Genomic DNA, 15,129 nt, shown 5'->3' on the forward strand with positions numbered 1-15,129 from the left:
GGTGTTGGAGGCCCCAGGGCAGTTGGTACATGGCTGACCTGCTGTCAAGGCACCAGGGGGCGTGGACGGCAAGGTGGGACCATGTGCGTCATGGAGCCCTGGCTGGGGATCAGTCGGGACCTTGTCCTCCTTGGGTTCGGCACTGACTAGAGCCCAGCGCATGGGTGAGACCAGCTCACTGCTGACGGGCCTTCAGGCCAGTCTCAGAACCACCTCTTGGGTCTGTCCCAGTGCTGGTGTCACGCGATCCCAGTCCAGTTCCTTGAGCAGCGTCCGGAGAGCTGTGGCTTCCAGGACAGACTCCCATGTGACATCCCTGCCCCAGTGCATGCCCAGGTCCTTGGGGTGACGGTGGAAAGGCCCTGCTGGTGAGTCCAGAGGCCCTGATCTGGTGTTGAGGCTGCCTTGGCAGAGTCCTACAACCCCCTGTGGTGGGCGAAGGGAATGGGGCTGTGTTGGGATCGCTGGTGCAGCCTGCCACACTGGAATCAGCTGGGCAGCCTGATTCTGTCACCCCACCTGGGTGACCATGAAGGGGACTGTGGGAGTGCTCAGCTGAGTTAAACCAGCCCTTCTGATGGGAGCTGGGCTGGCCGGCCAATTTGAGTCTCTCCATACTGCCCCATGGGGAGAGCCGCAGGTGATTTGATCTCAGCAGTCACCACTATGTGGAGGAGACCCAGCCTCTGTCTCTCTCTCTGGGGGGGGAAGGCGGGGTAGAGACATGGGTGAAGACAGCTCAGGTCTGGGAGACACCGCTGGGCTGAGTTGGAATCAGTTCGGTGGAGCCCAACTTTGCTGCTGGCAAGAGAACAGCACGTGGCAGCCTCGCCCTAGGAACCAGGAGCGCACTTTGCTGAGGCGGCTCTTCCCAGGGGCCAGTGAGGAATGGCCACGTGGAGAGGGTGCCCTTGCTGGCTCTGCGTTGGGGTGGGGAGGGAACTTGGCCTGGCTTAGCTTCTAGGAAAGCAGGGTAGAGTCCTAGCTAACTGGCCTCCTGCTGTGATGCTCCCAGAAGATGGGACAGCCAAGGAAACCCATGGAGTGGGGAGGACATTAGTGTGACCGGGCTGAGCTCCAAGTAATCAACGCTCTCTTGTGACTTGGTCTCATGCCCTGACAAAGGGGGTTTGATTCCAGGCGATGCTGCATGCTCAGGACTTAGTTTAAAAACTGCTCGTCCCCGAGTATGGGGGGACCAGCGGGTTTCACATCCAGCCTTTGTCAGGGTTCAGCCTCCTCAGCCAGCAGCTGGAGAGAACTGGGTTCCCTTTGCCTTAACTTACCAAATAAATCCTCTTGAAGCCTGGTGCTCAGGAGCAGTGGTGGGACCTCAAGTCACCACTACCTTGGCCAAATGGAGCTGGGTTTGGCTTTTGGACCCGGTGCAGACATCCGAACCAGCTGGGTGCGGGTGGCACAGGCGACCCAGCAGTCCCACCGCTTTTATGGAGAGGGAATATTCTCCAGGACTCTTGGCTCATCCCCTAGTCTGTTATCCATGGGACCTTCTCTCTCTCTGATGGGCCACCAGCAGTGGTGGGAAGAAGGGAGACTGGTAACATCCCCAGTGGAAGGCTGTCCACAGTGTGGTAACTACACCAGGCTCTTTACTGAACGAGAGGCCCAGTGCAATCCCAGAGGATCTGATACACAGGAGGTGCCAGTTCTTCGCTGTATCTAGATTCCTAATGATCACCCAGTTTACTCTAAGCCCTGATCTTTCCTGAATCCTCCAGCTTTAAACCCTGCAGGGACGGGAAGATAGACCCGTAGCTTTAATTTCTGTCAGTCTTCACTCTGCAAGATCAAACCTCAGGCAGCGTCAGCTCCCCCACCTCTTTTTAAAACACGGCTTGTCCCCTCTGCATGGCGAAACAGCTTCCACCGCTAGCGTTCTCCAAAAGCTAGCAGCACGTCTCAGCATTAGCCAAAGCGGAGGGCAGCAGATCAAGTGCCTTATCTTTCTGAACTAGTGCTCCAGAGACCCCAAGAGATCTTTACACGTTAGGGCGGCGGGGGGGGGGGGGGGTGAACGTGCCCACGTGCACAAGCAAAGGTGTGAGTAAAGCGTGAACCCAATCAACGGACCAGCAGCCGGTCAAAGGGCTCTGAGTCCCAGACCATTCCAGTCGGATGGGATTTCACTGGGGACCACGCTGGTTTATTTGCCTTAACACACTAGTGCTTCTCTGTTTATATTTTTGCTTTTGCATGTCTTATTTTCTTGACTCCTCTCCCCCACCGTTCCTGCCCCTTCGTCTCCATCCTTCTTCTTCTTCTGTTTTGTTTCCTGTCCTGCCGGTCACTAGCAGTCGCCCGAGGGGAACGAGTTGTGTGATCCTCAGGCTAGTCAGCAGCCTGCCGAGGAACCTCTAGGAACTCACCTAGCGACCAGCAGGCTTGGGGGTTCCGTGCAGGTACATGCAGTGTGCTGAGTGGGAGTGGAGGGGGTATTCCCAAAGTGGGGGACAGGCCACCGGGGAAAGGCCCCGTCCCACAAAACTCCGGCTGCAGCAGCATCCTTTGGGCGCGATTTGTGCTTATCCCCAAGATTGGGGCTTTGCAACCTTTTGTTTCCATCTGTGAATGTGGAATCTCTGGCTTTGTCCCTTAAGCCCATCCCACGGTTCTCCTTCCCTTTCTGGTGCTCAGGTTCACCCCTCCGCTCCTCTGTCTCCCCTCTTCCACTTCCAGCATCAGCTGAGCTTGAAACCATGTCCGCTCTCAGATCTGCAGGCAGTGCTTAATCCTGCCCCATAGTCGTCGTCCTCTCCTGCTTTCTGTGACCCCAGCCCCTTGCAGATGGTCCTGGGTGTGTGTTGAAGCACGTCTCCGCTAGGGTCAAGAATCCCCCTGCCACAAACAGGGGCACCTCTGCTTCGTGTGTCTCGTGGTGAAAGGGAGAAATTCACGGGCTTAGCTGGGCCCTGGACTGTGTGCTGGGCCTCGGTGAATTTCACCCTCGTTCCATATAACTCTTCCCACAACTGTCCTCGTTCCTCACTAGTCCCTGTGCTTGTCTGTCTCTCCTCACTTGATTTGTTCCCCTGCCACGGGGCTCCTGGGGCAAAGCTTGCCTAACTCTCCCAAGCAGAGCTTTGAGTCGTGTGTGTTCTCCCTGGCTCCTGCTCCTACCACTGGCCTTCGTGAGTGGGCAAGGGACACCCAGACTATCCCCCGCCGTTCTCGCTGCACAGCTCTGCTTCCTGTGGCAATGGCCGCTAGAAACGTGCTCTCCCCCCTCAGCGTGCTCTCTAGTCTCGGGGTTTCTCTTCACCGCAGTTAACTGGAGTTATAGCTCCAATGTGGGGGTGCTGCTAACACCAGGGGGCTGGCCCCAGTGGGGGTGGAGGCTGGCGCAATGTGGCGGCCGCTCTGCGCTGTTCACGTGTGGCCTGGCCGCTGACCCGACCGTACGGCGCTGCCCTGAAGGCGCAGCCTGTGTCACTGCGGCTGGGCGTGAGCTTGCATAGTGCTGCTTCCCCGAGTGCTGGGCAAGGTGGGGACTGCCGAGTTCAAGTACTAGGCCTGGACATCAGCCAGGTAACTTGGCCTTGCCCAGAGGGCAGTGTGAAGAGGGGAGGAGGGGATCAAACAGAGTTGCTCAGGGACTGCAGTGCTGGCCCGTCCCCTCCTCTTGCCACTTCGATTCCGTCTCCCAGGAGCACGGGCAGCGAAACCGGAAGCGATCCCCGCCCAGGGACGGTGGCTCCCTAGAGATTGTAGCTGCTGGGAAGCAGCTGCCGGTTTCCTTTTGGTAGCGGTGTGTGGTGAGGTCGCAGGACCTGCCAGCGGGCGAGGGGCTTGGCCCTGGTGCATGGCAGCCGTTGGTGGCACTGCTCTGTTCTGTCTGCTGCGTGAGCCGGCGTCAGCGGCTGCAAGGGGAAGGGCCGGCACTGAGGATGGTCACCAACGGCGTGTGAGCACAGGATACAGCGCTAGGGCGAGGGTCCAAGGCGGGCCAACGTGTCTGGGACAGTGGAAGTTAGTGGGCATCCAGAGCATGTGAATAGCTCAAACCTCAGGGCGGGCCCAGGAGCTTTAGCCTTCCCCTACTTGTTTTTACTGCTCAGGAACAAAACCGGTACTGGGAGCAGAACAGAACCCCCCTCACCACCATGACCACCACCTTGGTGCACTGCTGCCCCACTGGCCTGGTCGTTCTCTGGGATGTGAATGGCCATGGAGTGAAGCGCTGCCCGGCTCGCTGGGTTGCCATTGGGAGGCAGTTTCTGAGGCTAGCAGATTTTGGGTCAGATCACATAGGAAGAGCCGGGTTTGAAAACGTGCTACAAAAATGAAATCTGGGCCCTTCCCAGGCGTGTTGTGTGGCAGGCCCTGCCGAATAGCCTTCCTGAAAACCCCTCCTCTGCTGCAAGGAGACAGGAGGGCGTTCCTCTCCGCAAGCGATGCAAGCTCGCTCAATGGCAGAGTGCTGGGAGGCTGAGGCCCGGCCCCTCTAGCTAGTCCAGCACCTATGGCACTCGTTGCCAGCTTGGCCAGGGGCAGGTATGATTCAGCAGTGCTGCCACCCCAGGCAAAGCAGTCCCAGGTACTGGCATGTCCCTCCCCCCAACCGCTGGTAGCTCTAGGTCGCCTCCCAGGCCGGATGCTCGGAAGGAAACTTGGCTCTCTTACATTGTGGCAGTTTCTCTACAGGGGTGCTGCTTTGACCTGCCCCCTGCCGTATATAATGCGCCCTGTGGGGAAGGCAGTTTGGGCATTGTTGGGCTGTACCTGTTTCCCTACTCCATGCAGGGATTCAGTGTCAGACAGGGCAGGGCCAATGAACAGGCTCTCGGCTCTCCAGTCTCTGACTGTCCAACTTTTCCTCCCAGGTGATGAGTTCCACCAACGGAGAACTGAACACAGACGACCCGACCGCGGGACATTCGAATGCCCCGATCACAGCGCCCGCTGAGGTGGAGGTAGCGGATGATACAAAGTAAGGACCCGGCTGCGCCTGCCGTTTGCTTTTTTTGGGTGGGGGGGTGGGGGGTTGGCAGCTGCTGCACTGGCCACACTGGATGGGTTGTTGGGGTTTATTTGCTGCTGTGTTTGGCTGCAGCAGTTGTATCCTTCTCCCCTGTGTAGAGGATCGAGGGGACTGAGTTGTAATGAATCGACAGGGGATTCCGTACCGAGGCGGCTGGACGCGGACACACCCTGCCGTTCTCTCTAGCTCGCAGCCTGCTCTGCCTAATGTCACCACGTGGTGTCTCCCAAGAGCCAGGATTTGTCTATTTTAAATCTGCCGGGGATGCTGGGCTGAGGTTCCTGGCCAGAGACAGACCCTGGGGTTCATTCTAGTTCCCAGGAACGCAGGCTGCGTGGCCACGCAGGCTCTCCCCTAAACCCCAGCCTGGGCGCTGCAGCCATGGGCGGGATCGTGGGCTCTCGCGCTGACCAGCATTGCATCTTCATCTGCCTGAGCACGCGTCTGTTTCCGAAGGGTCGCGATCTCACTCGTGCCCCCCTAACTCCTGTGAAAAACACTGTCCCCACCCCCAGCGTCCAGTGACTTGAGGTCTGGGCTTTTCAGTGACCAGGGAACGAGAGAGAGATGGGACCCAAACCCACTTCTCGCTGGTCTTTAGAAGTGTGAGGCTTGCCAGATGAGTTCAGACTCATGGTCCATCTCGTCCAATATCCCCTCTCTGATAGTGGCCAGCACCAGCTGCTTTGGAGGCAAGGTGTCGGAACCTCCCAGCAGCAGATGTGGGAGAATCTGCCCCCACACAGGCCACCTCCTGGTCGCTAATAGAGATCAGCTTAAGGCCACCCCCCCCCCCAAAAAAAAAACAAAACCAAAAACCAAAAAACCATGTTGTCATGAACTGCCACGATTCCAGATATTCTCATTCCCCCTTGCAATGTCCAATCCCTTCTGGAATCGGGAGGAACCTGCTGTTGGCCTTAGAGAGGACAAGTGCAGTCTAGGGGCATGACAGTCTGCCTGTCTCCACAGATGCTGCTGTTTCTTCAAGAGGAGGAAGAGAAAAACCATCCAGCGCCACAAGTGATCTGCCAGGGACAGCACGGATCAGTTTGTGCAGTATCGCCTCTAACTCTGGCTATGGATGGGTCTAGATTCCTGATCAGATCTGCAAGGCCTTCCCTCCCTCTGATTTTGATGGGGGTGGGGGAAGAGCCGTCATGACTTCACCGCCTGGCACCACGTGTGGATGGGGAGGGGGGGAGGGAAGTTCCCAAACTGCTTTACTTTTCCTCCACCACCACCACATCCACCCAATGATCGTTTACTCAAACCAAGTCAGACTTTGCCGACGTTCCCACACCCGTCTATCGTGCAGTCCACGGAGAGCATTAAGCTATTTAAAAAAGGAAACCAACCAACCAAACCCACGACGTGAATTTCTTTTGATTCTATTAACTAGTTTGAAAACGGGGATCAACTCTACAGACTCGAAAAACATTGCTGGCATAGAAGAAGCCGAAGACAATTTCAAGAGCGGTGGGCTATGGAGAATTTTTTTTTTCCCTGTCGCTTCTTTGTCTCTGAAGTTAATTTAAGTCTCGGTGCAGAGTGCTGAGTTGTCAGTCTTTGACCTTCCTCTTTTTAGTGTTACGAAATTCTGCTTTTCTTTTAAAGATTGTGTTTTCCCTGTAAGCTCCCCTTCCGCCATTTGGTTAAAACTCTTTCCTTGTGGTGGCGATTGATCGCTGTGTTAGCCGAGTCTCTGGTACGGTGATGCGTGGAGGAGGGACTCGTTTACACTTTCGTTTTACGATGCACTTTTGCTAGCAATACAAGCGATGTTTGGTCTTGAAATTAACAGTTTAGTAATTAACAGGGGAAAGCAGGTGGGGGGGGAAGCCAAATTTAGGGTCTCAGGAATGGTTGGGAGCTTATCAGAACCCTGAAGCCACGCCCTCAGCCATTTGAAATGGGCAGCCTATTTTGGGGGCACCTGGCCAAGACCAAAGGGAAACTTGATGTTGAAGAGCAAGGTAGAAAAAGGATGTCTTAATGGTCCCTGCAATGAGCCTTGGGGTGGGGACTGCTTCCTGGTGCACAGGACAGCTTAGGATGTTTTTATTAAGCACAGGGGATAGCTGAGTCCTGCTTATACTCCTGGCATGAGAGTTCAGTGTCCTCGTTTTATGTGAAGTTGCTTAACTGGACTTTTTTTTAAAAAAGACTTTCCTGTTGTCCAAGCCCCCAACCCAGTGAATCTCCCCACAACTGACATTCTGATCAGCAGGGACCTCCCGGGAGGACCAAGAGCCTCCTAAATGAACCAAAACCAAGCCAGTGCAGTAAGGAAGCAGTGTGCATGTTCCCTGGGGGAAGAAGGGGAGGATGAGAGGCCAGTTGGGGAGGAATGGTTAAAACTCCCTGGGGTTCCATGTCCCACTCAAAAGGGGCAGCATGGAGTGAATCAGATTTGTAGCTTGCTGGGAAATAGCAACCCCCACTAGGATAGACCCAGCTAGGCCATTCTGTTTGTCCACTGACTCTCCTTTCTGGAAGGGCTGGAGCGAACCTTATGAAGGTTGAAACCCTCCCTGCCTGCTTGCCAGTACAGTCATGGGGCTGGAGCCCTAGGCTGGCCCACTCAGCTCATCCAACAATCAGAGGCCCATGTGCTTACTCCTTAGCTGATCACATGTGGCAGTTCCTAGTTGTGGGGTTTTTTTTTAAACACACACACACACACACAAACCTTTAAACAGCCACAAGGGGCACAACAGCCAACCTTAATTCAGTGTGAAACGACTGAGAATGTGTGTTCGGTTGTGCGTATTTACCACGGCAACAAAATTTGACTTTAGGGTTGTTTTTTTACAGGGCGGGGGGGGGGGGGAGTAGCATGTGGGTTTTTTTTTATTTTCTGTGTAATTATGACACTTGTAATGTTTGAGCTGTAGGAGCTGGAAGCTGCTCTGAGGTTGTGCAGGAGGAGGATCAAAGCCTTTGTCTGAAATAAACACTGCCATCCTTCGCAGGCGCAAAGGGGGAGCGTGTGGGAAGTCCTCAAACGCCACTTGTGCTAGGTACGTCCTGCTTTACTCTTCTGCAGAGGCCCTCGGAATGGGGTCCTGGGCTGATTCGCCAGCGAGCCATACGGGCTACTCTATCCTGTTGCTGCAGCACGTGGGCGGCTGGGGGTAGGAATATATGGCTGTAGGGGAGGGGACTAGGGCCCACAGGCAGGGGGAGCCTGGCCCATTTCTCTCCCATTCCTGCTGGAGTACAGCGGCTTTGTCTCTCTTCCAGCCAAATTCCTTTCATTTAAATCAGCCCTGAATGCCTAAAAACAGGCTTAAGCTAGTTCAAGTGGCTTCCTCCTTCCCCAGCATCCACCCTAAGCTGTAAGGTCGGTGCCCCTTTAAAGATCCTAGGGACTGTGAATCAGACGCAGCCTCGTATTCTTGTCTGCAGTTTTACTTCAACAGCAGTGCCTCTGTCGTGCTCAAGAGAACCAAGGTGGTGGGGAGGGACAGCTGCACCGGGAGCTACACAAGGAGTGCACAGCCAGCTGCTAGAGAGCGCTTGGTTCTTGACAACTCAATGAATTCCACCAAATCAGGACCTTTGTATGGTATTTAGTTATGTGCAATGTTTGACCTTGTTTCCCAAACAATGCAAATGAAACCGCCTTAAATCTTCACTGGAACTGTTCTTCCAGTCCCCGAAGGTGTAAAATAAAAGTATGTATGTGAGTGGGTGCATGTGCGTACTTGGACTGCCATTTGCCATCTGTCTTTTCAGACAAACCTCCTGCAGGCTTACGAGGAAATAAAAGGGAAAGAGGCCAGGGCCTTTGCCCAACTCTGTCTTCTGACTCTCTTCCTGCCCCAGGGAATGGTCAGGCCCTAAGGCTGGCTGAGCTGGAGGGAGCAGTGGGACACTGTACTCACATGGTCTATGGTCTGTATTTGTGTAGCTCCAAAGCAGAAGGGCAGTGGTTCCAGTGCAAGTTTAGTTATGGCTTTAAATAAAAGCATACAGACCTCGTATTTACATTTCTCTGCTGCGTCCTGGAAGCCACAGAATTTAGGGGCTTTTTTAAAAAAAAAAATAAAAAAAAAATCCAACCCCCCCAGTTTCCATCAGGATTTATTTTGGGGTGATGCTGTGAGAAGGCGATGGCCTGTGGGACCATTAACAGATTGAACCAGCATATAGAAATTTGCATCGAGGCTTAGCCGAACACCCCAAGCCCTGGGTGTACTGTTCTCATACATCTACCAGCTGGAGGCAGACCAGCCCCTGCAGGACTGACAAGAGCAGAGCAAAGTATGAATTTAGAGCATGAGCTGCAGGGGGAGGGGGAGTTCAGGGTGCTGAGTTGCCTTTGACAATAATGCCTCCTCCTCCATGTGAAGCAATGGCAGGGATGGGGCATGAGTGAAAGAGCAGGCCAAGAGGTGGGTGATTGCCCAGCTCAGACAGGGGCTTGCTGGGAGATGCTAGTCATGGCAGCTGATTTACATTATCCCCACTGGACAGACACAAGGGCATTTTACATACAGACTGAGTGGGGAGTTTTAGTCAGTCTAGCATAAGGAATACAAGCCCAAGGTGGGGATAGGCTAGCTTTAAGGAAAGGCCAGGGGGGTGTTCCAGGGATGCTACTATCTCATCTCACTGTGGCAGGAGTAATTCCTTCATTAGACAGTTGTGTAAACAGGCACTAGCATTGATGGTCAGGTGGGGCATTTGCTGCACCTTTGTGGGACCCATCCTGGGCTCAGGGATACACAGCCTGGGCTCAGGCCTGCAAGGGGTTCTTTTGTGTCACACGCTGCTGGTGGCAGCACCTATTAAAACACTGCTTTAATTATTACCCAATTAAGTTATCCATGTGCACTGTTAAATTTATTTGCTGTGAGAATATATAAACTAAATATTTCCCCTCATACTGTTTAACTATGAGTATATAGAATTTACTGTAGTAAATGAAGCCCTTCACTCACAGTGCAGGAGCTCTTTTGATTGCTAGTTTTGGCTCTTGAACCACTGAGGTCTGAGTAGCCTGGTCTAAATAGATGTGGCAGGGACGTCTGCAGTCAGACTCAAACCAGCTCGGACTGAGTGATTGCGAGGGCATTAAGGCTGATCAGTGACAGCCCAGGCTGGTGCTGGGGTTTGACTGGTCTTGCCCAGCTGTGGATGCTGGAGGAATGAATCAAGGAGGTCTAAGCTGACTACTGCTCTGAATAGGCTTATGAGCATGGAGAAGTCAGTCTGCCTTTGTCAGCTGCCTCCCAGGCCTGGAGGGAAGAGATGGCTGCACAGTGCTTTGATTAGGTAAAGCCCTCCACTAACAGTCCAGGGCTGGGCACACTCACCTGGAGCATACAATTCCCTTAAACAAAACCTGCTCACTACAGGATTGGTGTGTCCAGAAGAGAGACACTTACAGCTGCCTTTTGTTTATTCAGCTAGGCCTGCCCAACACTGGCTTCTCTTCTCCCTTCCCCCCCCCCCACCCCCATCCCTTGGGGGGGCCCTGTTTCCTCCCCTCTGGGTTCATGGCAGAGCCAGTAATAAAACCTGGCTTTAGTCAAATAGTTTGAAGAGAGGAATTGAAGACCGTTTAGCTGCTGCTTCATCATTACCTTCTTGGGTTTAAATAAAAGAGACGAGGGGGAGGTGGAAAGGAAAACTTAAGGCAACTCACTTTCTCTCTCTTGTATATACCCACATATTTCTCAGACCACCACCTCCCTGCATTAACTTCTTCCACTGAACACTTTTCAAGACAGAATGTCCAGGGGAACAAAGGAAAATATACTTGTACATTGCTCCAAGGGTTGAACTTTTACAGCAATTTACACAGCCATTTAGAGCACCCAGGGAAAATAAATTAAGGACCCTGCCAGCATCAGCTACCTCAGTTCTCTTCCCACACTGGTTGAAGACAGACTCCTGGAAGTTGCCAGGTTCTGTTTTGCTAGCTGCTCTCTTCCACTCATGAAACTTTGTATTAAAGACAATCTCAATGTCTTTATTGATTTCCTATTTACAAAAATCACAAAGCTGGCAAAAAGCAGAGAGCGTGAACACTGAATGAGCATTTGATACATTCATTAATATAGCACTAGAGTCTAGACGTTGCCAGCTCTGTTTGAGGTGACATGATACAATAGAAACTTCTTATACTTTGGAGACAGGCATGTTCCACAATGAATCTACAAAAGACAAAATCGCCTCAAACCGCATAAAGCCCTAAGAACAAAAATTGCTCAGATGTTATTCAGAGTTTAATTTTTCTTTTTAAAACATTTTTCAGCAGGATAGTCTAAAGCGACCTACCTGCCTTGTGGCTTGAAAGCAAGACTGCAAGGAGGGAGTATTAAAAACATAAGCCTTAAAAGGAAAAAGCCACCAGGTAGGTCTACACCTCAACCACATCTTGAGGCTAAATGCCTTACGTGTCCTGCTATTTTCATGGACCAGTGTGCAGATTTGTTTCTTCCAGGGTCCAATCATTTCTGCTATTACCACTTTATACAGAAATGCTCAGGGAGTGCTATATCCACAGCAAAGAGGTTACACCGAAAGTAATAAAATGGGCAAAGAAGCCCTGAACCCTGATGGACGTATTCCCACAACCTTTGACAAGAAGAGGGGAAAAACGGGAGCACAAAAGCAGGCAGGTCAGCTATGTACATTCCAACAGAAGGCAGTTTCCCTCTTGGAGGAAGGAGCATCTCCATTCTGTTAATCCATTTCAGAATATGTTTGCATTGCACAGAATCAGGTTCAATAACTTGAGTAGTGGACCCACCATTTTCAGTACTGGCCGTATTTTAAAAACTGCCTACTCTCAAGCAGGATCACAATATACATCTCACAATGTCTTCCTAAAGAACAGAACACACTGACAACAGTATCTAACACCTACACGGATTATTTCTGGGTGACATTAATTCCTGATCTTTATTTTTGCTGTCTGGCTGGTGGAAAGTTACCCAGCCAGCCAGCCACAGAACCTAGACCCGGTTACTCTGGCATGCCCGGGGGATGTGGTGGTGTCAGAATGGGATACTATTTCCCAACTGGCAACAGGCACCAAATCATCCATTGCAGTAGAGGATGACCAGCATGTAATGCTTTGCTCAGGGACTGCTATCACAAATGCAACAAGGGAGCCCTGTCATAAGACCATGTCTGGAGCAGTGGAGAGAGAGAGAGACACACACACAAAGACTTTTTAATGAACCTCAACTTATCAGAGACAACACAATCATGCACTAATTAATTCCACACCAACACCTCTGAATGGTTTGGCCACCCATGCTTACGAAGGCAGCCTTTATTTCAAATACCCTCCTCCTCGGCAGGCTGCTGGGAAGTAAAAATCCCTTTAGTCTTCGCTAGTCAGGGCAAGGGTGGGACCATTCAGGCAGTTACAAAACAAAGTCACACAGCTACTTCCCATCAAAGCAGCATCATGCTCAGCTGAAATCGCATCTGTTTATGGCGAGAGGCAACCAGTTTTGAACAGAGATAAGGGGAGAGGAGGAGGCTCTTTTGCCATCAAAGCACCCCCATCGATGTCTGGTGTTAAAGCTTTTGTTTAAGTCAACCAGGAGTCTCCAGTAAGAGCGTCATGCTGAGACAGTCTGTCCAAACACCCACTGAACAGGCTCTAGCTGTGAGGGGACAGACAAATGTGCATGGACAAGCAGAAACTCTTCAGTCGTTTTCTATTCTGTTTCATGAATCCCACTCCATCTGCTGATGGTTAAAGAAGTGACACTTGAACACCAAACCCCCTTCCTCTTTGGCAGCAGAGCTCTGACCCAGTATGAACAGTTAGTGAAGCAAAGAAAACAAGACAGTAGAAGAGCCATGCTGCAACTTGCCTGAAGACCGCAGCCATATACTTTACACTGGAGCCAAGCGAGGCACATTGTCAGGTAGAAGCAGCCACCGACAACTGCTACCTCGAAGTGGAAGGGATTCAGTTAGCGTGGCAGCTACCAGTATGGATTCCCTGCTGCTAAACGCTGCACAGGGGATATTTAACATCCCCCATTTGTTTAAATAGCATACAGACAAAACTGCAAAAGCACCCCCAGGCCAAAGCAGGGGAGCCTGCATGTAGGTAGCAAAGGTGCTCTGCTAAGTGCTGATCTACTGGGCCTCTCCACCTACGTACAGGGTCATCTAGCCCCAGGGCGTTTCCGTGGGGTTGTACTAACTGTCCAACTTGAAGGATTGTCTCAAATTAGCAAAAATGCCCATGTAAAACTCTGGTTGATCTCTGCAGAAGTTCTCTCCTGGAGCTGGGAGGCCGTTCTGAGGTCTCCCACAATACGTAGTGCTGAAATAGGAAAACCTCCATTAACACCCGTTTCCTTAATTTTCTGAAAAGAGCAAAGGTATGTACAGCCTGGCAGTATGGCAGGCACGTTTTAGTGAAACCTCTCTCAGAGAAACCTCCCCATTTTGGCAGCACAGCTGAATCGACCTGGCAAACCCTCTCATCCCAATCCCAAGTAGGGCAGAGGAAGAAAAAGTCAATATGATCCTCAATATGAATTTTCTTTTTGCAGGATTGTCACCTAGTGGAGAATTTAACCACAATCAGAGCCACTTGTTTCCATGCTTCCAACTGATGTAAAAGCATCTACATTCATGACAATAAAAAACCCATGAAATCAGAGAGGGTTATCAGTAAAATGAAGAGTTACTAGCCACAGGCAACCTATAAATGACACCGATAAACCAGTTAGTCTGTACATGGGGGTGGCAGCAGCAGCAGCTTCACTAGCACAAGGCAAAACATGAGCTTTACAATTATTTTACTGAGACCTTTGGCTAGCGTGGCTCCCACTGGCATGGCTGAATTCAGCCAGAGATTTTGTTTGGAAGGGCGTGGGAGAGAGGGAGAAGGGGAGACAAAAGTTCCTCCAACACATCTGATTCCAACAGCTGCACTATGTATAGAAGATAATCTCTGGGATCTGTCCATCCTCCACAGACGTGCCGTTGTTATTCCCAGCCGCATAACAGAACGTAAAGCATGTTTTGGCTCCTGTTGTTGGTGATTCATGGATCACTTTACGCAGTCCTTTGGTTCCGTAGTGAGAATCTGGACCCTGCATTAGTGACAGAAAATAGGGGGCAAGCCCGTTAGTAAGAGGGAATACAGCCAGGCCAGAGCGAAACCAGGCTGCTTACAGCAGCTCCGTCACGAACTCAGGGTCTGATCTTGCCGGGTGACGAGCATCCCTACAGCTCTGCGAAGTGCTCAGGGCTGAGGACGCTCGGCAACTCACTGCTACTAAATCTCAAATATTTTAAGACACCAACAGCAAGCAGCTATTTTCTGCAGTCCAAGGTTTTGACGCTGACTTGCTTCGGAGATGGTTTTCCTTTTCCAAGGGGAAGGCTCAAAAAAAGCCAAGCACAGACCTCCACCGCTAATTCACACACTCACTGGGCAGCTACTCATTTTATTCATTACTTCTTTGCACCCAACCCCCCCCCGTCATAGAATCAGAGAATCTCAGGGTTGGAAGGGACCCCAGGAGGTATCTAGTCCAACCCCCGGCTCAAAGCAGGACCGATCCCCAACTAAATCACCCCAGCCAGGGCTTTGTCAAGCCTGACCTTAAAAATTTCTAAGGAAGGAGATTCCACCACCTCCCTAGGTAACGCATTCCAGTGCTTCACCACCCTCCTAGTGAAAAAGTTTTTCCTAATATCCAACCTAAACCTCCCCCACTGCAACTTGAGACCATTACTCCTTGTTCTGTCATCTGCTACCCTTGAGAACAGTCTAGATCCATCCTCTTCGGAACTCCCTTTCAGGTAGTTGAAAGCAGCTATCAAATCCCCCCTCATTCTTCTCTTCTGCAGACTAAACAATCCCAGTTCCCTCAGCCTCTCCTCATAAATCATGTGTTCCAGTCCCCTAATCACTTTTGTTGCCCTCCACTGGACGCTCTCCAATTTATCCACATCCTTCTTGTAGTGTGGGGCCCAAAACTGGACACAGTACTCCAGATGAGGCCTCACCAATGTCGAATAGAGGGGAACGATCACGTCCCTCGATCTGCTCGCTATGCCCCTACTTATACATCCCAAAATGCCATTGGCCTTCTTGGCAACAAGGGCACACTGTTGACTCATATCCAGCT

General features: G+C 51.7%; 2 protein-coding genes across 11 annotated transcripts in view; one reads left to right on the plus strand and one right to left on the minus strand.

Annotated features, from left to right (window-relative positions):
- Positions 1-11,962, plus strand: part of CSNK1G2 (casein kinase 1 gamma 2) — a 95,715-nt gene extending 83,753 nt beyond the window's left edge. For all 6 annotated transcript variants that reach the window (XM_073323841.2, XM_073323839.2, XM_073323840.2 and 3 more), the window contains 2 exons: positions 4,842-4,948; positions 5,972-11,962. In XM_073323841.2, coding sequence (XP_073179942.1) covers positions 4,842-4,948; positions 5,972-6,026 — 162 coding nt within the window. In that variant the 3' untranslated portion in view covers positions 6,027-11,962. The remainder of the gene's footprint in view (positions 1-4,841; positions 4,949-5,971) is intronic.
- The window catches only part of BTBD2 (BTB domain containing 2), a 46,225-nt gene continuing 38,917 nt past the window's right edge, over positions 7,822-15,129 (minus strand). For 4 of the 5 annotated variants that reach the window (XM_073323836.2, XM_073323835.2, XM_073323837.2 and 1 more), the window contains one exon: positions 7,822-14,085. In XM_073323836.2, coding sequence (XP_073179937.2) covers positions 13,924-14,085 — 162 coding nt within the window. In that variant the 3' untranslated portion in view covers positions 7,822-13,923. The remainder of the gene's footprint in view (positions 14,086-15,129) is intronic. The other variant, XM_073323838.2, reaches the window with a different exon arrangement.

The sequence above is a fragment of the Lepidochelys kempii genome, chromosome 25 (genome assembly GCF_965140285.1).
Source record: "Lepidochelys kempii isolate rLepKem1 chromosome 25, rLepKem1.hap1, whole genome shotgun sequence".
Lineage (NCBI taxonomy): Eukaryota > Metazoa > Chordata > Testudines > Cheloniidae > Lepidochelys > Lepidochelys kempii.